Source organism: Episyrphus balteatus, chromosome 1 (assembly GCF_945859705.1).
Source record: "Episyrphus balteatus chromosome 1, idEpiBalt1.1, whole genome shotgun sequence".
NCBI lineage: Eukaryota > Metazoa > Arthropoda > Insecta > Diptera > Syrphidae > Episyrphus > Episyrphus balteatus.
The window spans coordinates 12,722,133-12,744,953 of NC_079134.1; the positions used below are offsets into that span (position 1 = coordinate 12,722,133).

Sequence of the window (22,821 nt, forward strand, 5' to 3'; positions counted from 1 at the left end):
CTGACCCACTGTCTCCTTGTATAGCTCCACCTCCAATAGTTGTTCCCGAGAGAATTCAAGATCCTTGCCTGCCATCACCATGTGGACCAAATTCACAATGTCGCAATTCAAACGGACAAGCAGCATGTTCTTGTCTAGCCAACTTCTTTGGAGCTCCACCAAATTGCCGTCCCGAATGCTCATCGAACGCTGAATGTGCCAGTAACCTGGCTTGCATAAACAATCGTTGTATTGATCCATGTCCAGGTTCATGTGGCTTGAATGCCCAATGTTCCGTCATAAATCATACACCGATTTGTTCATGCATCCAAGGTTATGTTGGTAATCCGTTTACAGCTTGCCAAATTGCTCCAAAACGTAAGGCCTCTAACAAATCCTAAAAACCCACATCACTAAATTCCCCCATTTCTTTTGTTTTCTAAAGCGGAACCTCCAGTTTTGGATGATCCATGCAATCCATCGCCATGCGGCAGCAATGCCATCTGCAACAACGGCCAATGCACATGCATTGCTGAATATCAAGGTGATCCTTATGTCGGATGTCGCCCTGAATGTGTTCTTAGTACAGAATGTCCCTCGGACAAGGCTTGCATTCGAAACAAATGCACAGATCCTTGTCCAGGAACTTGTGGACTGAGTGCAATTTGCGAAGTTATCAATCACATTCCAATGTGTAGATGTCCAGAGAATATGAACGGCAACGCTTTTGTGCAATGTAATCTAATTCAGCGCCAACCAGAAGTCCAACATCCATGCAATCCAAGTCCATGTGGACCGAATTCACGTTGTCGCGAATTCCAAGGCAATGCAGTGTGCTCATGTATTGAGGGTTTCATTGGAAATCCACCAACATGTCGACCTGAATGTACCAGAAACTCCGATTGTTCACTGTCCATGGCTTGTCAGAATCAGAAATGCATTGATCCATGTCCTGGAACTTGTGGACTTGGTGCTAAATGCACAGTTGTCAATCACAATCCATTCTGTACCTGTCCATCAGGGTTCACTGGAAGTCCATTTGTACGCTGCCAAGAAATTATAGCACCAATACCAGAAGAACCAAAGAATCCATGTCAACCATCACCATGTGGACCGAACTCTCAATGCAAAGCTGTGGGAGATTCTCCATCGTGCTCATGTTTGGCTGAATTCATTGGTGCACCACCCAACTGTCGTCCGGAATGTATCACCAACTCTGAGTGTCCTAGCAATAAGGCTTGTCTCAGTCAGAAATGCAAAGATCCTTGTCCAGGACTTTGCGGAATCAATGCTGAATGCCGAGTTATTAGTCATACTGCCATGTGTATATGCGCGGAAGGATTTACTGGTGATCCGTTTAGCGGATGTTCACCAAAGCCACCACCAGCTGATGAGACTAGACCATGCGATCCAAATCCATGTGGAATCAATGCCGAATGTAGAGAGGTCAACAATGCTGGATCTTGTCAATGTCTTCCAGAGTATTTCGGAAATCCTTACGAGGGTTGTCGTCCAGAATGTGTTCAAAACTCTGACTGCCCATCGAACCAGGCTTGTGTTAACCAAAAATGTAAAGATCCTTGCCCTGGAGTTTGTGGACAGAATGCTCAATGCAATGTCATTAATCATTTGCCTACGTGTGACTGCTTCTCAGGATACACTGGTAACCCATATCGGTTCTGTTCGATACCAGAGAAACGTAAGTTCTTTCTGAAGTCCCCAAAAGACCCATTTCTAATAAATCAAAACCTTTTAGCAATCATAAAAGAGTATGTGAATCCATGTCAACCAACGCCATGTGGGCCAAACTCCCAATGTCGCGAAGTAAATGAACAAGCTGTTTGCTCATGTTTGCCTGACTTCATTGGAAGTCCGCCAGCATGTCGACCAGAATGTACAACAAACTCTGAATGTTCATTGGACAAGGCCTGTAGGAACCAAAAATGTGAAGATCCTTGCCCAGGAGTGTGTGGAACTAATGCCGAGTGCAGAGTTCGTAATCACTCTCCTTTGTGTAGTTGCAGAAACGGCTACACGGGTGATGCTTTCAGTAGATGTTACCCAATACCACGTAAGATCTCCCTTTCTTTTTTTCCCCCTAACCCTTTAACTGAATGTTTCCTTAAAATAGCTCCACCACCACCGAAACGCGATGAATACCGTGATCCTTGTGTTCCATCGCCATGTGGACAATTCGCCGAATGTCGGGATATCAATGGCAGTCCATCGTGTTCCTGTCTTCCAACTTATCTAGGAGCCCCACCAAATTGCCGACCTGAATGTGTCGTCAATTCAGAGTGTCCAAGCAACAAGGCTTGTATATCACAAAAATGCACTGATCCTTGTCCAGGATCGTGCGGTTACAGCGCCGAATGTAGTGTCATAAACCACACTCCAATATGTCAATGTACCCGCGGTTATACTGGTGATCCGTTTACATTATGCCATTTGGTAATTGTGGATCCTCTTCCACCAGAGCCAACTGATCCATGTAATCCATCACCATGTGGAGCAAATGCTGTATGCCAGAACGGTCAGTGCTCTTGTCTACCAGAATACCATGGAGATGCCTACTTCGGATGCCGTCCAGAGTGTGTTTTGAACTCGGATTGTTCAACAGATAAGGCATGCATTAGAAGCAAGTGCACAGACCCTTGTCCGGGCACTTGTGGATCGAATGCTATTTGTGAAGTTTTCAACCATATTCCCATGTGTCATTGCCCAGAGGGAATGAGTGGAAATGCTTTTGTTCAGTGTTCTCCAGTTAAACGTAAATATATTAAATCTTTTATCCAACTTCCTGCTCTTAAGGTAGCTTTTGTTTCAGAACAAATTCGACAAAACCCATGCCAACCATCACCATGTGGTCCAAACGGTCAATGTCGCGAAATCAACGAGCAAGCTGTATGCTCTTGCTTGCCCGAATATATCGGTAGTCCGCCACAGTGTCGCCCAGAATGTGTTTCCAATTCCGAGTGTGCTCTAAATAGAGCTTGCCTGCAAAACAAGTGTAGGGATCCATGTCCGGGAACATGTGGAGTGAATGCTGAATGCTCGGTTGTAAATCATAACCCGATATGTCGCTGTAGAAGTCGATTCTCAGGAAACCCATTGTCAGCTTGCCATCCAATACCAAGTGCGTTTTACCCTTACCCAGCCTCTCTTTCAATATTTCAAACGACATTTATTTCAGTTGAACCACCATTACTCGAAGAAGTGAAAGATCCATGTCGTCCAAATCCGTGTGGACCCAATTCAGAATGTCGCGTAAATGGTAATTCACCATCCTGCTCCTGTCTGCTCGATTTTATCGGTTCACCACCCAACTGCCGACCAGAATGTGTTGTCAATTCGGAGTGTCCAAGCTCACAGGCTTGTATCGGGCAAAAATGCAAAGATCCATGCCCAGGAGTGTGTGGAAGCAACGCTGAATGCCATGTCATCAATCACACTCCAATGTGTGTTTGCAGCTCAGGCTTCAGCGGTAATCCATTTACTTTCTGTGACACTATTCGCGCAGATCCTCCAGAAATCACAAGCCCATGTGAACCAAGTCCATGTGGAGCAAATGCCCAATGTACAGAACGAAACGGGGCCGGTGCTTGTCAGTGTTTGCCAGAGTTTATTGGCAATCCATATGATGGATGCCGTCCTGAATGTGTCTTGAATTCAGACTGTCCAGCAACGAAATCTTGTATTCAAAGTAAATGTAAGGATCCATGTCCAGGAACTTGCGGTCAGAATGCAGATTGTAACGTTGTCAATCATTTGCCATCATGCACATGTATTCCTAATTATTCTGGCGATCCATATCGCTTCTGTAGTCCTATTAAAGAACGTAAGTCGCTTTTTATAGCCCACTCCCATATCAAAGCTCAACCCTTCATTTTCCCAATTTTAGCTATTCGAGAATATGTCAATCCATGCCAACCAACACCATGTGGCCCTAATAGCCAATGTCGCGAGGTTCAGAACCAAGCTGTATGTTCATGTCTTCCAACTTATGTTGGCAGTCCACCTGCTTGCAGGCCCGAATGTACAACCAGCTCTGAGTGTTCCTTCGACAAAGCTTGCATCAATCAAAAATGTACCGATCCATGTCCGGGATCGTGTGGACAAAACGCCGAATGTCAAGTCAGGAATCATAGTCCATTGTGTTCATGTCGCAGTGGATTCACAGGAGATCCATTTACAAGATGTTTCCCGAATCCACCACCACCGCCGATTAGAGAGCTTGCACCATATCGCGATCCATGTGTGCCATCGCCATGTGGTCCAAATGCTCAGTGTCAAACCATCAACGATCAACCGTCATGCTCTTGCCTTCAATCATATTACGGTGCTCCACCCAACTGTCATCCGGAATGTGTCATCAATTCGGATTGTCAATCTAGTAAGGCCTGTGTTCGTGAGAGATGCATCGATCCTTGTCCAGGTTCATGTGGAAACTTGGCGCAGTGTAGTGTCATTAACCATACACCGATATGCACCTGTCCAGCTGGATACACAGGAGATCCATTCACAAACTGCTTTATTCAACCTCCGCCACCAAGTAAAGACTCACTCACAAAACTCCTAGACCCAAATCTAATAATTCTTTCCCCAGAACCAGTTCTTGATGACCCTTGCAATCCATCACCATGTGGCCCTAATGCACAATGCTCAAATGGCCAGTGCACCTGTCTGCCAGAGTATCATGGTGATCCCTATTCCGGTTGTCGTCCAGAATGCGTCCTCAATTCCGATTGTTCTCGCGATAAGGCTTGCATCCGAAGCAAGTGCGTCGATCCATGTCCTGGCACATGTGGCCTTAGTGCCATTTGTGAAGTTAACAACCACATACCAATGTGTAGGTGTCCAGATGGAATGACTGGCAGTGCTTTCGTTCAATGTTTACCAATCCCAGGTAGTCGAATAATCTTCGTTTTAGGTAAAAAATAAACTCTAACCTTTAAATTCTATTGCCCCTTAGCTCCACCTGTCGGTAATCCTTGTCAACCATCACCGTGTGGACCAAACAGTCAATGCCGTGAGGTCAATCAACAGGCGGTCTGCTCATGTGTCCCTGGATACATTGGCCGTCCACCATCATGTCACCCAGAATGTTCCATTAATTCCGATTGTCCATTAAATCAAGCTTGTCAAAACCAGAAATGCCGTGATCCATGTCCAGGCACATGTGGTCTTAATGCCCTTTGCAATGTAGTCAATCACAATCCATTCTGTTCTTGTATTAATGGCTATTCTGGAAACCCATTCACCAGCTGTCAACGTCTACCACCACCTCCAATTGTGAGAGAACCTAAAGACCCATGTATTCCAAGCCCTTGTGGACCGAATTCAAAATGTGAAACAAGAGGTGAATCACCATCTTGTTCGTGTCTGGAAACTTTCATAGGAAGCCCACCAAATTGTAGACCAGAATGTATATCATCATCGGAATGTTCCAGCAATTTGGCTTGCATCAGACAAAAATGCACAGATCCATGCCCGGGTCTTTGTGGCCAGAACGCCCTCTGCCAAGTTGTCAGTCATACTCCATCGTGTGTATGTCTGGAAGGCTTCGTAGGTGATCCATTTACGCAGTGCAATCCAAAACCACAACAAACTGAAATAATCAACCCTTGCAATCCAAGTCCTTGTGGAGCAAATGCTCGATGCGAAGAACGAGGAAATGTCGCATCATGCCAATGCTTGCCCGAATACTTTGGAAATCCTTATGAAGGATGTCGCCCTGAATGTGTCCTCAACTCAGATTGTCCATCCAATTTGGCTTGTGTAAATCAGAAATGCCGTGATCCATGCCCGGGAACTTGTGGTCAAAATGCCAGATGTAATGTTATCAATCATCTGCCAACTTGTAGCTGCTTTGAAGGATATTCAGGAGATCCTTATAACTATTGTTCAATTCCAGCAGAACGTAAGAGTTTTGAAACCTTTATCCCCTCGCACATTTATCACTTAAAGCACTCTATTTTTATCCCCACTATAGCTATTAAAGAATATAAGAACCCTTGTCAACCATCACCATGTGGTCCTAATAGTCAGTGTAAGACAATCGGTGAACAAGCCGTATGTTCTTGCCTGCCAACTTATATAGGTAGCCCACCTACTTGTCGACCGGAATGTACGACAAACAACGAATGTCCCCACGATAAGTCTTGTATTAGCCAAAAATGTGTTGATCCTTGTCCCGGTACATGCGGTACCAACGCCGATTGTCGAGTGTGGAATCACAGCCCGTTGTGTTCGTGTCGCTCTGGTTTTACCGGCGATGCATTCACACGTTGCTATGAATTACCACCTCCACCACCGCAACCAGAACCTTACCGCGATCCATGTGCCCCATCGCCATGTGGACAGTTTGCAGAATGTCGCAATATAAACAACCTTGCTTCTTGCTCGTGTCGTCCGACTTATATCGGTCAGCCACCAAATTGTAGACTCGAATGTACCTTGAACTCTGATTGTCCAAGCAATCAAGCTTGTTTGCAGGAAAAGTGTAGAGATCCTTGTCCGGGATCTTGTGGTTTAAATGCCCTTTGTAGTGTTCGTAGCCATGTACCGATTTGTACATGTCCGCAAGGTTATGAGGGAAATCCCTTCTTAGCTTGTTCACCAGCTCCACCACCAAGTAAGATCAGAGTAAAATATGTCTCCAAGACTCCGAAACTTACCGTTATTGTTGAATATTTAGAACCACCAATCGCCGATGACCCTTGTGATCCATCACCATGTGGACCAAATGCTGTCTGCAATAATGGCCAGTGTACTTGTATTCCAGAATATCATGGAGATCCTTACCGCGAATGTCGCCCAGAATGCATTTTGAACTCCGAATGTCCTCGGGATAAGGCTTGCATACGGAATAAGTGTGTTGATCCTTGTCCGGGAACATGTGGAGTTAATGCCATTTGCGAAGTCAACAATCACATTCCAATGTGTCATTGTCCAGTTGAGATGACTGGAAATGCTTTTGTACAGTGTTTACCAACTCCAAGTAAATCAGACTCAGACTCAAAATTAGGTCTTTCAGGAAATAACCTCAAACCCTTTCTTACAGAGCCTGTTATTGAAAACCCATGTAATCCATCACCGTGTGGTCCCAACAGCCAATGTCGCGATGTAAATCATCATGCCATTTGCTCTTGCCTGCCCGAATTCATAGGTTCACCACCTGGATGTCGACCAGAATGTGTTTCCAATCCCGAATGTCCTGCTAATCGCGCATGTATCAATCAAAAGTGTCAAGATCCATGTCCAGGAACTTGTGGACGTAATGCCTTGTGTAATGTGATTAATCACATTCCACATTGCTCATGTCCTTCAGGTTATACTGGCAGTCCATTTGTGGCATGTGAAGTTAGAGGTAGAAATCCTATCCAGACCATAAAAGTAGAACATACCTACAACCTTTCCACAATTTCAGTTGAACCACCAATCATAAAGAACGATCCCGATCCATGTTACCCATCACCATGTGGACCAAATTCCCAATGCGTCAACTCCAATGGAAGTCCATCTTGCTCTTGTCTACCCGAATTCATTGGGGCACCACCCCATTGTCGTCCCGAATGTGTATCAAACTCAGAATGCTCAAGCGATAAGGCTTGCATTCGCCAGAAGTGCGTTGATCCGTGCCCTGGCTTATGTGGTCTTAATGCTGAATGTAGAACATTCAATCACGTACCCAATTGTGTTTGTACGTCTGGCTTTATCGGTGATCCGTTTACCAGATGTGATCAGGTACAGGAACCAATTCGAGAACAAATCGAACCCTGTCATCCGAATCCATGTGGTAGCAATGCCGAATGCCGACAACATGGCTCAGTTGGGTCCTGTGTTTGTTTGCCAGATTACTTTGGTAATCCTTATGAAGGATGTCGTCCGGAATGTGTTCTTAATTCTGATTGCCCATCGAACAAGGCATGTGTTCAGCAGAAATGTATTGATCCATGTCCTGGAACTTGTGGCCAGAATGCAGAATGTCATGTTACAAGTCATTTACCAACGTGTACTTGCTACCAGGATTACACTGGTAATCCTTTCCGATTCTGTTCTCCAATACAAAAACGTAAGAAATGTCTTCTTTACAATTTTTTTTTTTAACTCAAAATAATCTCTCCTCGTGTTCCATAAAGCGATCCCAGATTATGTGAATCCTTGTGTCCCATCTCCATGTGGAGCAAATGCTCAATGCCGTGAAGTCAACCAGCAGGCAGTTTGTTCTTGTCTGCCAGAATTCATTGGCAGTCCACCAGCATGTAGGCCAGAATGTGTCATGAACGCTGAATGTCCTCTAAACAAGGCTTGTATGAATCAAAAATGTGCTGATCCATGTCCTGGCGTGTGTGGACAAAACGCCGAATGTCATGTCCACAATCACAATCCAATTTGTTCCTGCCGAACAAGTTATACTGGAGATGCATTTACTAGATGTTATCCTATTCCACGTAAGGCTTTCCGACTTCCCAAACCAGTCGATACTCAATTTCTTTCTATAGCGCCTGTGGATCCAATACCAGAACCAGCTCGAGACCCTTGCATACCATCGCCATGTGGACAATTCGCTCAGTGTAGGAATTTGAATGGCGTCCCATCTTGCTCTTGTCTGCCAAGCTACCAAGGAACTCCACCCAATTGTCGTCCAGAGTGTAGTGTTCACTCAGATTGTCCAACAAATCTGGCTTGTATCAACGAGAAATGTCGAGATCCTTGTCCGGGATCATGTGGTTTGTCAGCAATCTGTAATGTTCTCAATCATGTTCCAAATTGTGTCTGCACAAGTGGATACACAGGAGATCCATTTACAGTTTGCAGACCTATACCAATCACACGTAATAATCTAACCTCCTTTTACGCGATTTCCCTATTTCATACAGAATTTCCCATCTTAGGTGACCCTCCACCACCGACCGATCCATGTAATCCATCACCATGCGGCGCCAATGCCAACTGCAACAACGGAATCTGTACATGCATTCCTGAATACCGTGGAGATCCATACTCCGGTTGTCGACCCGAGTGTGTCCTTAACTCAGATTGTCCCCGCGATCGTGCTTGCATCCGTAGCAAGTGTGCTGATCCTTGTCCTGGAACTTGTGGTGCTAATGCCCAGTGTACTGTCCAGAACCACATTCCAATGTGTTCTTGTCCCGAAGGAATGACTGGAAGTGCATTCATACAATGCGATCAAATACCACCGCCAGTTGTAACCAATCCATGTTATCCATCACCATGTGGTCCGAACAGTCAATGTCGCGAATTCAACCAACAGTCAATATGTTCATGTGTTCCCGGCTTCTTTGGAACACCGCCATCTTGTCATCCGGAATGTTCTACCAACTCCGATTGTCCATTGGACAAGTTCTGTTTGAATCAGAAATGTAAAGATCCTTGTCCTGGAACATGTGGAATGCGAGCTGAATGTATGGTTCGCAACCACAATCCAATATGTAGCTGTCCGCCAAGACATACCGGAAATCCATTCATAGCATGTCAACCAATAAGTAATAATTTTACTCTTATCCACGAACCCTACTTTACAATTTCCTCCCTTTTAGTTGAACAACCACCTCGTCCAGCTCCAGTTCCTCGAGATTCATGCCAACCATCACCATGCGGCTTCAATGCCAAGTGTGAACGACAAAACGATGATGGTTATAAATGCACCTGTTTGCCTGAATTCCTAGGAGTTCCACCAAATTGTCATCCCGAATGTGTTACCAACGCTGAATGTCCCTCGAATAAGGCATGCATCGATCAAAAATGTGCAGATCCATGTCCGGGATCTTGTGGGTCTCAAGCAGAATGCAAAGTGATCAGTCACTCTGCAATGTGCTATTGTCCACAAGGTATGACAGGTGATCCATTTGCTGCATGCATTCGACAACAAGATCCACCAACAGAAATTGCTGTACCATGCAGTCCATCTCCGTGTGGACCAAATGCCATTTGTAGACCTAGAAATGGCATCAGTCATTGTCAGTGTTTGCCAGATTATTATGGCAATCCTTACGATGTCTGTCGTCCCGAATGTACTAAGAATTCTGATTGTCCAGCTGATAAGAGTTGCCAGGGTAATAAGTGCAGAGATCCTTGTCCGGGAACTTGTGGTCAGGATGCTTATTGTCGAGTTATCAATCATGTTCCAAATTGTGAATGCGACTTTGGATACATTGGAAATCCATATATTGTTTGTAGGAGACCACCTGCTGCACGTAAGAATACTTTTTCAAACCAAACTAACAGAAGAGGCTTTGAGAAAACTTTGATCTCAGACGAGCTTTTGCTAACAAATAATAACCAAGTTTCAAACGATAAAAGCTTTAAAAAGCGTGAACTTTAACCTTAAATCTTAAGACCTCAATAAACCGTAACCCATAAGCCTAGTTCTTTAACTCTCTATGAAACGACTTAGCTTTTTAACCCTTTAGAACAAGAGGCTTGACTTTAAGACCTCTCTTAAACCAGTTCAACCTTTTCTTATTACGACCTCAAAGATGATTTAAAACATTAAGACTTTTAAGACCTCTAAAACCCTAACCCCTAGGTCTTAGGAATCTATCGATCTAAGCTTTTAACTCAATAACCAAGCGATAAAACGTTAAAAAAGCGCCGAACCTTAACCTATAATCTTAAGACCTCAATAAACCCTAACCTTAAAGTGTAATTCTTTGACTGATTACGAAACGACTTGATCATTTAACCTTTTAGAATAAGAGCTTTGACTTTAAAACTTCTCATAAACCAGTTTAACCTTTTCTTATTACGACCTCAAAGATGATTTCAAACCAGACTTTTAAGACCTCTAAGCTTTTAACCCTATTCTTACCTCTATCTGTGATAGGTAGAATGTAAGACCCTTTAATGCCTCAACCAATATCGTTTTCAAAACTCACCTACTTTGCCACTTACCCTTAGCATCTTTGCTTAATATTTTGACACATCCAAAACCAATTTATCAACTCCAAAACTTCACAGAAATAACTACGCAATACGTAAATCCATGTCAACCATCACCTTGTGGACCGAATAGCCAGTGTCGCGAAGTCAATCAACAAGCTATTTGCGCCTGTCTAGCCGATTATGTGGGAAGTCCACCACTTTGCCGCCCTGAATGTGTCATCAGTTCTGAGTGTCCAAGTGACAAGGCTTGTATTAATCAAAAATGCGCCGATCCATGTCCTGGATCTTGTGGAATTAATGCTGACTGTCATGTTCGTCAACACAGTCCAATATGTTCGTGCAAGCCGGGCTTAACTGGAGAACCGTTCACTCGATGCTATCCAATACGTAATTATTTCCCAGATTCATTTTCAGTCTTCAAAAACTTAAGTTCCACGTTCCCTATATCTTTAGCACCTCCACCACCTGAGCCAGTTCGAGTAATAAACGTCTGCAGTCCATCAACATGTGGACCATATTCTCACTGTCGGGAGATCAACAATTCACCATCATGTACATGTCTTCCAAATTACCTCGGATCACCACCATATTGCCGGCCAGAGTGTACCATTCACTCAGAGTGTCCCAGCAATTTAGCATGTCTGAACGAAAAATGTCGCGATCCATGTCCGGGTTCGTGTGGATTCGATGCCATTTGTAATGTCATCAATCACACACCAAGCTGTTCATGTCTGGAAGGTTATATTGGAAATCCATTCACAAGTTGTCGTCGAGCTCCACCACCACCGCCACCTGTTATATTGAAAACTCCAGTCGATCCATGCATTCCATCGCCATGTGGTCCTAACACCGTTTGCAATGATGGACAATGTTCATGTATTCCAGAGTATCATGGAAATCCAGCTATCGGTTGTCGCCCAGAATGTGTGCTGAATAGTGACTGTGCAAGAGATCGTGCTTGTATTCGAAATAAATGCACTGATCCTTGTCCAGGTACTTGTGGAACGAACGCTCTTTGCGAAGTGACCAATCATATTCCAATGTGTCGATGCCCAGAGAAAATGACTGGTAACGCTTTTGTTTTGTGTGAACTGGTTCGAGATGAACCGCCAAGAAATCCTTGCCAACCATCACCATGTGGACCGAATAGTCAGTGCATTGAACGCAATGGCAATGCTATATGTTCATGTGTAACTGGTTACTTTGGAAGTCCACCAAATTGTCGACTTGAGTGTTATACCAGTTCAGATTGTAGCCAATCTACAGCTTGTATCAATAATCGATGTGTAAATCCTTGCCCAGGTCAATGTGGTCTTAATGCCATTTGCCAGGTTGTCCAACATAGAGCACACTGTGAGTGTTCGCCTGGTTATGTGGGTAATCCCTATAACCTTTGCAATAGAATAGGTATGATTAAACTCTAGAGTAAATCCTCCCAACCCCACCTTAACCTTGTGTCTGATATTTTGTAGAATACCGTCAACCATCACCACCACCTCTTAAGATCAATCCTTGCCTGCCATCGCCATGTGGACTCTATTCTGAGTGCCGCAGTGATAACGATCAAGCTAGATGTACTTGTTTACCCGAATATATAGGCCAACCACCCCATTGTCGCCCTGAATGTAGCAGCAACGACGATTGTTCCAATAACTTAGCATGCATCAATCAAAAGTGCCGCGATCCATGTCCTGGATCGTGTGGATTGAACGCCCAATGTATAGTCACGCTACACATACCGCATTGTGTATGCCAAGCGGGACTTACTGGGGATCCGTTCTATCGTTGCACAGATATACCAAGTAAGCTACAATACTTGCATGACTCGTGTGGAACGTATTTTAATCAAACAAAACTTTACTTTAATTTCAGAACCACCACCAACACCAAAGGAACCCAAGAATCCATGTTATCCATCACCTTGTGGAATCAATTCCGAATGTCAAGTTAGAGGTGACAGTTACACTTGTGTGTGTGTAAACGATTATATTGGCAATCCTTATGAAGGCTGTCGACCAGAATGTGTTGGAAATTCAGAATGTTCGGCTAACCGAGCTTGTATACGTTACAAGTGTGTTGATCCTTGTCCAGGAACTTGCGGCATTGAAGCCATCTGTACAATCCATAATCATATTCCAGTGTGCTCATGTCCAGCTGGAATGACAGGTGATGCTTTTAGACAATGTACGCCAGTTGTACGTAAGGAAGAACCAGCAAAAACCGCCGATCCATGTTATCCAAGTCCATGTGGAACGAATTCTGTATGCAAAACTGTACGAGGAAATGCTGTATGTGAATGTCTGCCAGGATACTTTGGAAATCCAATTGGACAAGGCTGCCGACCAGAATGTACACTCAGTTCGGATTGTGCCAAGAGTCTTGCTTGTGTTAATGCCAAGTGTGTCGATCCATGTCCAGGAGTTTGTGGATATGGAGCACAATGTCAAGTGGTCAATCATAATCCAATCTGTTCGTGCCCAAGTACGATGGTTGGTAATCCATTTGTGGAATGCCATACGCCAACTGTCAAGGAACCAGTTGATCCTTGTAATCCATCACCGTGCCGAAGCAATGGAAACTGTCGGGTGATTAATGGTGCTGCAACATGCACATACCCTGAGTGTGTGACAAATGAAGAATGTGCCAGAGATCGAGCATGTGTCAACCAGAAATGCCGTGATCCTTGTATAAACGCCTGTGGAGTTAATGCCATTTGCAGTGCCATCAATCATAAGGCACTTTGTACCTGTCCAACTGGATATTATGGATCTCCATACAACCAGTGTTCACCACAAGTAGATGTCGTGGTCGTGCCACAACCAGAATGTACATCAGACAATGACTGCTCTAATGACAAGGCCTGTATCAACCAGGAATGTAAGAATCCTTGTGAGCAAGCCAATATCTGCGGACAAAATGCCAAGTGTCATGTACAATTACATCGTCCATTGTGTGTCTGCAACGAAGGTTACACCGGTAACGCACAGACATTCTGCCATGTAGTAGGATGCAGATCAGATGATGAGTGTCCAGCAAATGAGGCATGCATCAATAAACAATGTACCGATCCTTGTCTATACACTCAGTGTGGAACTTTGGCAACTTGCAGAGCTGATTACAACCATAAGGCCCGTTGTTACTGCCCTGAGGGATACCGCGGTAATCCTCAAGTTCAATGCATAAGACCAGAATGTACACGCGACAATGATTGCGCCTTCCATTTGGCCTGTCTCAACGAACGCTGTGAAGATCCATGCAACTGCGGCGCTGGCGCCCAATGCCGAGTCGATAATCATCGTGCTTTATGCAGATGTCCACCAGGTTATACCGGAAATCCAACACAACAATGTACGATTGTTATTCAAAAGGTACAACCACAATGTACTGTGGATGCTGATTGTCCTAGCAAGCATGCTTGCTTCTCTGGAGAATGCAAGAATCCATGCGTGGTTACCAAACCATGTGGAACGAACGCTATATGTTCCGTTGTGGATACACTTCCACTGCGTACTATGATGTGTCAATGTGAACCTGGATACATTGGTGATGCCGATGTTGGATGTAGAAAAGGTGAGCATTATTCCAAGCTGGCAAGCTTGCAATTTATAAACTTGAATCGATATTTTTGCTTACCATTTTCAGCGGTGCTAATGTTTAAAGATTTTTGTATATATTTAATTATTCCAGAGCACCTTAATTTAAGATCACTTATTTTTTTCTGTTTCGCAATTCTTTCCAATTTTTTTGTTGATCCTTGAAAAGAGAATTCTTATTGATGAATTTGTTCTTTCCTTTTGACAGAACCCCAAAAAGATAATGGATGTAGATCACATGATGATTGTGCCGATACTGAAGCTTGCCGAAATGGAGATTGTATGAATCCATGTTTGGATGGTACACCATGTGCCAGAACTGCTGAATGCTTGGCACAAAGACATCGTGCTGTGTGCACATGTCCAAGCGGTCTGCTGGGTGATCCATTCGTCAATTGCTATGAGGAACCGAAGACTGTTATTGCGGGATGTACCCATGATTCAGATTGTGCTCCATCAACAGCTTGTATTAATAGACGTTGTCAAGATCCATGCGCCGAGGGTAATCCATGTGCTGGAAATGCTGAATGTCGGGTATCCAACTTTAGACCGTTGTGCTACTGTCCAGCAGGATGGGTTGGAGATCCACAAGTTCAGTGTTACAAACGTAAGTATTTCCTTCCCTTTTTCGTCTTGAACCGTCTTCTTATGAAGTTCTATCCACAGCTGAATGTAAAACAAACTCAGAATGTCCATATGACAAGGCTTGCATCAACGAAAACTGTGTCAATCCATGCACATTCGGTTCAGTTCGATGTGGAAGTGGCGCCCAATGCCAACCACAAAATCATCAAGCTGTATGCGTGTGCCCAGCAGGAACTCAGGGTAATCCCTTCGTTTCCTGTATTGCTGGCCACTGTCAATACAACGATGATTGTGCCGATCATGAGGCTTGTGACCGTTTGAACCGCGTCTGTCGACCAGTTTGTGATGAAGATACCTGCGCACAAAGTGCTATTTGTACTGGACGTCGCCATCAACCACAGTGTGAATGCCGTCAAGGAATGACTGGAAATCCATTTGTGGAATGTATTGGCATCAAGGAACCACCAAAACCACCGAAACCAGAGTGTGAAGTTGACTCGGATTGTCCAACTCAATTGGCCTGCATGAATAATCGCTGTGCTAATCCATGTGCTGTTCCGAATGTCTGTACACCACAACAAACATGTACCGTCTTGGATACACTGCCATTGAGAACTATGATTTGCAAGTGTCCAAGCGATATGGTTACAGATAATTCAAGGAATTGTGTACCAATTAAGCACGATGTTATATCAGGATGTCAAGTTAATGAAGAATGTGCCAATTCGGAGGTTTGCCAGCGTGGACAGTGTATTGAAGCTTGTCGATTGGATCGTTGCGGTTTGAACGCACAGTGTAGATCCAGAGATCATTATGCACAGTGTACCTGTCCAATAGGCTATGAAGGCAACCCTAGGGTTGAATGCAGTCCTATCGGTAAGTTATATCCTCCCGGGGAAAGTTTCGAATTTGACTCTAAAGGATTTTTCTCTCTTCCAGCTGGAAAGACACCAACAAGACCACCAACTGCTGAATGCTTCAGCGATGAAGATTGCGCAAGTGATCAGAGATGTCGTAACGAACGCTGTATTAATCCATGCTCGGAAGATCCATGTGGACGAGGAGCCTATTGCCATGTTGAAAATCGTACACCAATATGCAGATGTCCTACAGGATACAGTGGTGACGCACGAGTTGCATGCATTCCACGTAAGTTTCTTGTGATGTTCCAAATTTTCGGACATTTTCCTAACCATTTTTTTTTTTTTTTCTTACAGCAACGGAAGTATCAACAGTTGGCTGTAAATCCAACTCAGATTGTGCAACCAGCGAATCATGTGTCAATGAACAATGTGTCAATCCATGCAACTGTGGAAACAATGCTGAATGTGTTGTAAGGAACCATCATCCTGTATGTTATTGCAAGGCTGGCTTCTCTGGAAATGCCCAATATGGATGTGTTCAAGTCGGATGTTCATCCGATGATGAATGTTCGTTGGACAAACAATGTGTGAATAGGGAATGTGTCAATCCATGTTTGTTATCTGATCCATGTGCGCTGAATGCTGAATGTTTCGGAAGAAATCATCGGGCCACGTGTAGATGTCCACAAGGACTTGAAGGTGATCCGTTTACACGATGCTTACGAGTTGAATGTCGATCGGATTATGATTGCGCATCGAATCAAGCATGTGTGGCTAATCAATGTATCAATCCTTGTTTGGACAATCCATGCGCTCAGAATGCTCTTTGTACTGCCATCAATCATGCTGCTGTTTGCAGATGTCCTGATACAGCACCACTTGGTAATCCATTCTCGTATTGTGAACGACGAGCTGTCGAACCACAATGTGTCAATGATCCAGATTGTCCAAGTCGCATGGCTTGCATCGACAACAAGTGCAAGAATCCATGTATTGAGCTATCGCCTTGTGCCAGTTCAGCCAGGTGTAGCGTTCTAGACAGTGTACCAGTTCGAACAATGGTTTGTGTATGCCCTGAGTCACATGTTCCAGATGCTCGTGGAGAGTGTAAACCAATCATACTACAAACACCACCAGGCTGTACTGGAGACAATGATTGTCCAGAAAGTGAAGCTTGTGTTAATCGTCAATGCCGTAATCCATGCAATTGTGGAACGAATGCCATATGTAACGTCCAAAACCACCGAGCTATATGCTCGTGTCAAGATGGCTTCGATGGAAATCCCTATGCAACGTGTAGAAGCATTGGTTGTCGTGTGAATGGTGAATGCGATTCAGGAAAAGCTTGTATCAATGGAAACTGTGTTAGTCCATGCTTGGTGAATGATCCTTGTGGAATTAATGCTGAATGCTATGTACAAGGAAATGAAGCTTTATGTCGCTGCATGTCAGGATACAGAGGAAACGCATACGAACGTTGTCGTGTAATTGGCTGTCGCACAAACAGTGACTGTCCATCAGATAAGATGTGTATCAACGAACAATGTGTCAATCCATGTATTTATGACAATCCATGCTCATCAAGAGCTGAATGTAAGCCACAGAATCACATTGCAATTTGTCGCTGTCCAAGTGGATTTATGGGAAATCCTTACATCGATTGTCAACCAGATGTCACTCCGGAATGTACATTTGACACAGATTGCCCATCAAGATTGGCGTGCATCAATAACGAATGCCAGGATCCATGCTCTGTGCTGGAACCATGTAACCGACCAGCTCGCTGCGAAGTCACACCAACATCACCGGTTAGAACAATGATTTGCATATGTCCCGATGGATATATTAGCTCGGGAAGTGGAACATGTAAGCCTACAAAGGCTGTTGTCACAATTACCGGCGGATGTATTTCCGATTCAGACTGTCCAACAGAAAAGGCCTGCATAAGTGGAGTCTGTAAAGATCCATGCAGATGTGGACTTAATGCTGAATGCCGAATTAAGGATCACAAACCAGTTTGTACGTGCCGTCAAGGTTTCGAGGGTAATCCAGAATTCGAGTGCTCAAAGGTTGAATGTCTGTCAGATAGTGCTTGTCCATCAACGCACAGCTGTCTAAACGGTTTGTGTATCCCAGCTTGTCAAGAAAAACAATGTGGAAAGAACTCGGAATGCATAGCTCTTAATCACAGAGCAATCTGTGAATGTGCCCCAGGATTTGGAGGAAATGCTCGAGTTGCATGTGTTCCAGTTGGATGTCGCACCGATGGTGAATGTCCAAGTGATAAGGCATGTGTGAACGGCAAGTGCCAGAATCCATGTGACACAACAGCTGCATGCGCTATTGACGAAATTTGCAAGGTCTATCAACATCGACCACAATGTGCTTGTCCACCAGGAACGATATCCCGGAAGAACGGTTGCGTGATTGAACGATCAGATTTGTGTGTCTACGATGGAGAATGTCCAACTCAAACGGCTTGCATTAATGGAGAATGTGTGAATCCATGTAACGCAACAACACCATGTGGAGTTAATGCCAATTGCCGGGTTTTGGACACAGTTCCAGTTAGAACCATGATTTGTGAGTGTTTAGAAGGATACACCGGAAATGCAGCAGTTCAATGTGATAAACGTAAGTTTCTTCCCAACTTTCTAGACTTTCCTTTTCAAAAAATGTTTTTTTTTCTTTCTCAGGATCCCTTTGCGTTATCGAGAAGGGCTTCGTTCGAGACATCAACGGACAGTGTATCTGTCCGCCAGGAACTGCTCTTGACGTTTATGAATACTGCACGCCATGTGTTGTCGAAAACGGTTTCAAGATCGATGAAACGGGACATTGCGTGTGTGCGCTCGAACGTGGAATGGTCATTGACGAACGCGGACGTTGCATTTGTCCAACCGAATATGGCTACCGCCTGACAAAGGACGGTGAATGCGTGCCGACCATTCAAGCTGAATGTCAAACCGATGACGAATGTGCTGACAACCGTTATTGTAATACCGAAACAAAGACCTGCGAAGACGCATGTCTAACAAAGACTTGCGGAATTAACGCTTTCTGCAATACAATCAATCACAAGGCAGTATGTCAATGTAACGTTGGTTACACCGGAAATGCCGATGAATTCTGCAGTAAGATTTTGACAGAACTTTATATCCAAACAGGTTCCACATATAATCCACTTTCAGATCATACCAACTTCCGTACAGACTTCCCACGTCCTGAAATGATTGTTAGCTGTTTAGCTGACGGAGTTCAGGTGCAAATTCATCTACCTGAACCAGGTTTTAATGGAGTTCTTTATGTAAAAGGACACAGCAAGGATGAAGACTGTCGTAGAGTAGTGAATTTGTCTGGTGAATCTGCTCCAAGAAATGAAATATTCAAGGTTCATTTCGGAAGTTGTGGCTTGATGCATGTCAATGGAATAGCCAGTTTTGTACTGGTTATCCAGAAGCATCCAAAACTTGTCACTTACAAGGCTCAAGCATACAACATCAAGTGTGTCTATCAAACGGGAGAGAAGAATGTGACACTTGGTTTCAATGTGTCAATGTTGACAACAGCTGGTACAATTGCCAATACAGGTCCACCACCAATCTGTCAAATGAGAATTATCACTCATAATGGACAAGAGATTAATTCAGCAGAAATCGGTGATAATTTGATGCTGCAAGTTGATGTTGAACCGTCAAGTAAGTTTACACACACCCTTAATTTTTGACAGATATGTCTAACTTACGCCATTTTGTTTTTTATTTTTTATTTATAGCTATCTATGGAGGTTTTGCACGAAGTTGTATAGCCAAAACAATGGAAGATAATGTCGAAAATGAATATATTGTCACAGATGAAAATGGTTGCGCTACAGATCCAACAATATTCGGTGAATGGGAATATAACCCAGATACGAATAGTTTGTTGGCCAGCTTTAATGCATTCAAATTCCCTTCAAGTGATAATATACGCTTCCAGTGTAATATTAGAGTATGCTTTGGCAAATGTCAACCTGTCAATTGCCGAGGCTATAATGCCTTTGGTAGAAGAAGACGTCGTGCCATTGCTGATAATTCAACATCAACAACGGCAGTGGCCAGTGCCAATGGTGGCATGGAGGGTACACTGCGTGAAGAAATCACAATACAATCGAATGCCATTTTGACATTTGAAAAACGTGAAGGTGGTTCCAGTGATTCAAGCAGTAAGTTGAAATAAAAACAAAACTATTATATTTCTTTTTTGACACTTCGTACTTTTTTTTCGCAAGCTCGTAATATCTGGGTTTCCTACCCGAGGAAAAAATCTTATCAAATCCTATTCAAATTTAAACTAGACCGTTATATCTAGGGTGATGGACTGTCACGTTGGAGATCTAAGTTCTGATCCATCCTATACCTACAACTTTCATTTTTGAAGAGAACGAACTTTTGCACTAGAATTTGAGTCTCTTGTGACACCCCAAATTTATTATCTTTTACATATTTTTAACTTCATCTTCTGCTCTCTCAGTTTTGACTTGATAATGACAGTGATCATCATCTGTCACGTTAAATTTTGACATCTGAAATATGACATTTCTTCGGTTTAGTCTGACAGATGAAGTAATCCACTTAACAATTTTTTTCAAGTTTTCATAAATGAACTTTGACAGACAGATAAACTTGCGCCCCCTAGTGTCAAATTTAAGAACCTAATAAGCTAAAAATGTTTCCCAATCCAAATTATTAATTATTGTGTTTTTCTTCTTTTTTTCCTACTTCCAGTCAAACCTGCTGCCCAGCGTGTAGAAGACATTTGTGTCTCAATGGTTGGTCTCATCATAGCTCTAGTGATAACAGCGCTATTAGCTTTAGTAGCTGTTGCAGTAGCTGTATCATGTTGGCTAATGGCATATAGAAGACGACCAAAAACAGTTGGTCCATTGCCACATCCGCCAGAGTTTCCAAATCCCCTCTTTACAAATCCAGAGGCGATACCAGAACCAACACCTGACTATTTATCGTAAGAATTAAAATTTTAATTTATAAAAAAATTTAGTTAAAACAAAAAAAAATAAGGTGCTTGCACTAAGTTTCAAAAAAAAAAAAATCAACAACCAAACGTAACATAAAATTAAAAAATGAAAAACCTTAGATTTAAGTAAAATAAAAAAAAAAAAAAACTGAAATATTGTAAAAAAAAATGTGCAAAAAGACGCACTGTGTGTATATTTTAAAAACGAAAAATCAAATGCTTTAATGAAATGATAAGAAGCAAACTCTCAAATGAAGAAAAGAATGTGTCAAAGTTTCTGAAACTAACAAAAAAAAATAACTAAAAATAAAAAAAAAAAATTTTTTTAATGAAAAATGTATAAAATATTAAATATTTTGTGTAGCTTTAAAAAATGGCTTTGCTTTTATCAGAAAATTGTTGACAAAAAATAGGGAACCATAAAAAAAACTATAGGATTATAGGGAAACTCTCTTGTAAATCCGGCTGGAAGGACCCAATTTAGATAAAATCAAAATCATTTTAGAAGAAAAATCAAATTCTATGAAAAATTACTTCATCCATGCTCATGAGATTATCAACCAAGTGTGCCGAAAAAAAACAAGCGAAAACAAACTGCCAAAGTCGTATTTAAACAAACAAAAAAACATAATCATTAAAAATGGCACTGAGATGAGCTTTGAATTTATAGGAAGATTTTTTTATAGGAAATTGATATTCAGCGACTTCTCCTCCGTTGGTCGAAATTATAGGATATAATTTATTCTCAAAAAGGGCTAAGAGAAAATCACAAATTAAATAAAAGAAACTGCCCAAAGACCCTGTTCTTTATGGTAAAAGGTGTTTTTCCTTCTATAAAATAAAAACTATAAAAAATAAACTGCCTATAAAAAAGAAGATGAAAAAAGAACTTAAAATTAAGTCAAAATTTAGAGGTACTTTTTGTGCAATTATAACAATACTCCTGCCACGTAGTATTTAGTAGTAGAAAAAGTTACTCGAAATTATAAATAACCAAGCGGACTGCCCCCTAAGTTTTTGGAGAAATGCAAAATTTTGTATTATAATAATATGTAAGCACTGTGGACTACTTAATCGTAATCGGAAGTCTTCACTCGAATAAAAAATTTAAAAAAAAAACACGTCCCAGATATTTTGCAAAGCAAAAATAAAAAAAAAATTATTTTTTTTATAGGAAACTCTATTTAGTTTAAAAAAAAACGACGATTAACGGAGGATTTGATAATTAATTTTATTATTAATAAATAACCTACTTAACAATTTAGTTAGATTAACAATTTTTTTCTTTAATTTAAATTAATATTTTTATTTTAGTCAAAGAAATAACTACTCTTTGTACATTTTTAATATAAAATAAAAATTTGTTGTGATTATTTAAAAAAGAAAAATAAATTATAGGAAAAAAACACATACAACGAACAAAACGAATAATAGTGAGTTTAGGGCAAAATTATCATTATCAACTGATTTTTAGTTCTTTGCAGCGAAATTTAAGAACTATTATCAGTTGATCTTGTATAGATTTTACTTAGGACCACTCCTTCGTTACAAAAATAAAAACATAAACACATCACTTACTAATTTAAAAAATTAAAAAAAATAAAATAATAATAAACAATGTATAGTCACTACTTTAAGGAAAAAAATATTTTTTTTACAATTAAATATTTTTTTTGTGTATAGGGTCTTAACTCCACTCGTTAACTATTCTTTTTTAAGTTTTGTATTATTTTTTTATTATTTGTATTCTTTACTTAACTTGTTAAATGCAATAGCTAAAAAAAAAAGTATAGCCATTTATAGAAAAGACAAAAAAAGTACTTGAAAAACAAGAATATTATAATAGTTTCAAAAATTTTGTATACTCCGCTTTTATT

General features: G+C 42.0%; 1 protein-coding gene across 1 annotated transcript in view; it reads left to right on the forward strand.

The window, feature by feature from the left end:
- LOC129906152 (uncharacterized) overlaps positions 1-22,504 on the forward strand; it is a 174,548-nt gene extending 152,044 nt beyond the window's left edge. Inside the window, exons 67-94 of the mRNA XM_055981804.1 lie at positions 25-357; positions 425-1,678; positions 1,736-2,050; positions 2,111-2,749; positions 2,807-3,115; positions 3,173-3,817; positions 3,881-4,531; positions 4,586-4,885; positions 4,952-5,899; positions 5,972-6,613; positions 6,677-7,348; positions 7,409-8,053; positions 8,121-8,432; positions 8,484-8,816; positions 8,877-9,488; positions 9,543-10,199; positions 10,963-11,274; positions 11,341-12,294; positions 12,360-12,689; positions 12,760-14,457; positions 14,689-15,087; positions 15,147-15,941; positions 16,005-16,214; positions 16,283-18,562; positions 18,625-19,062; positions 19,120-19,626; positions 19,704-20,132; positions 20,695-22,504. Coding sequence (XP_055837779.1) covers positions 25-357; positions 425-1,678; positions 1,736-2,050; positions 2,111-2,749; positions 2,807-3,115; positions 3,173-3,817; positions 3,881-4,531; positions 4,586-4,885; positions 4,952-5,899; positions 5,972-6,613; positions 6,677-7,348; positions 7,409-8,053; positions 8,121-8,432; positions 8,484-8,816; positions 8,877-9,488; positions 9,543-10,199; positions 10,963-11,274; positions 11,341-12,294; positions 12,360-12,689; positions 12,760-14,457; positions 14,689-15,087; positions 15,147-15,941; positions 16,005-16,214; positions 16,283-18,562; positions 18,625-19,062; positions 19,120-19,626; positions 19,704-20,132; positions 20,695-20,936 — 17,861 coding nt within the window. The 3' untranslated portion in view covers positions 20,937-22,504. The remainder of the gene's footprint in view (positions 1-24; positions 358-424; positions 1,679-1,735; positions 2,051-2,110; positions 2,750-2,806; positions 3,116-3,172; positions 3,818-3,880; positions 4,532-4,585; positions 4,886-4,951; positions 5,900-5,971; positions 6,614-6,676; positions 7,349-7,408; positions 8,054-8,120; positions 8,433-8,483; positions 8,817-8,876; positions 9,489-9,542; positions 10,200-10,962; positions 11,275-11,340; positions 12,295-12,359; positions 12,690-12,759; positions 14,458-14,688; positions 15,088-15,146; positions 15,942-16,004; positions 16,215-16,282; positions 18,563-18,624; positions 19,063-19,119; positions 19,627-19,703; positions 20,133-20,694) is intronic.
- The last annotated feature ends 317 nt before the right edge of the window (positions 22,505-22,821 follow it).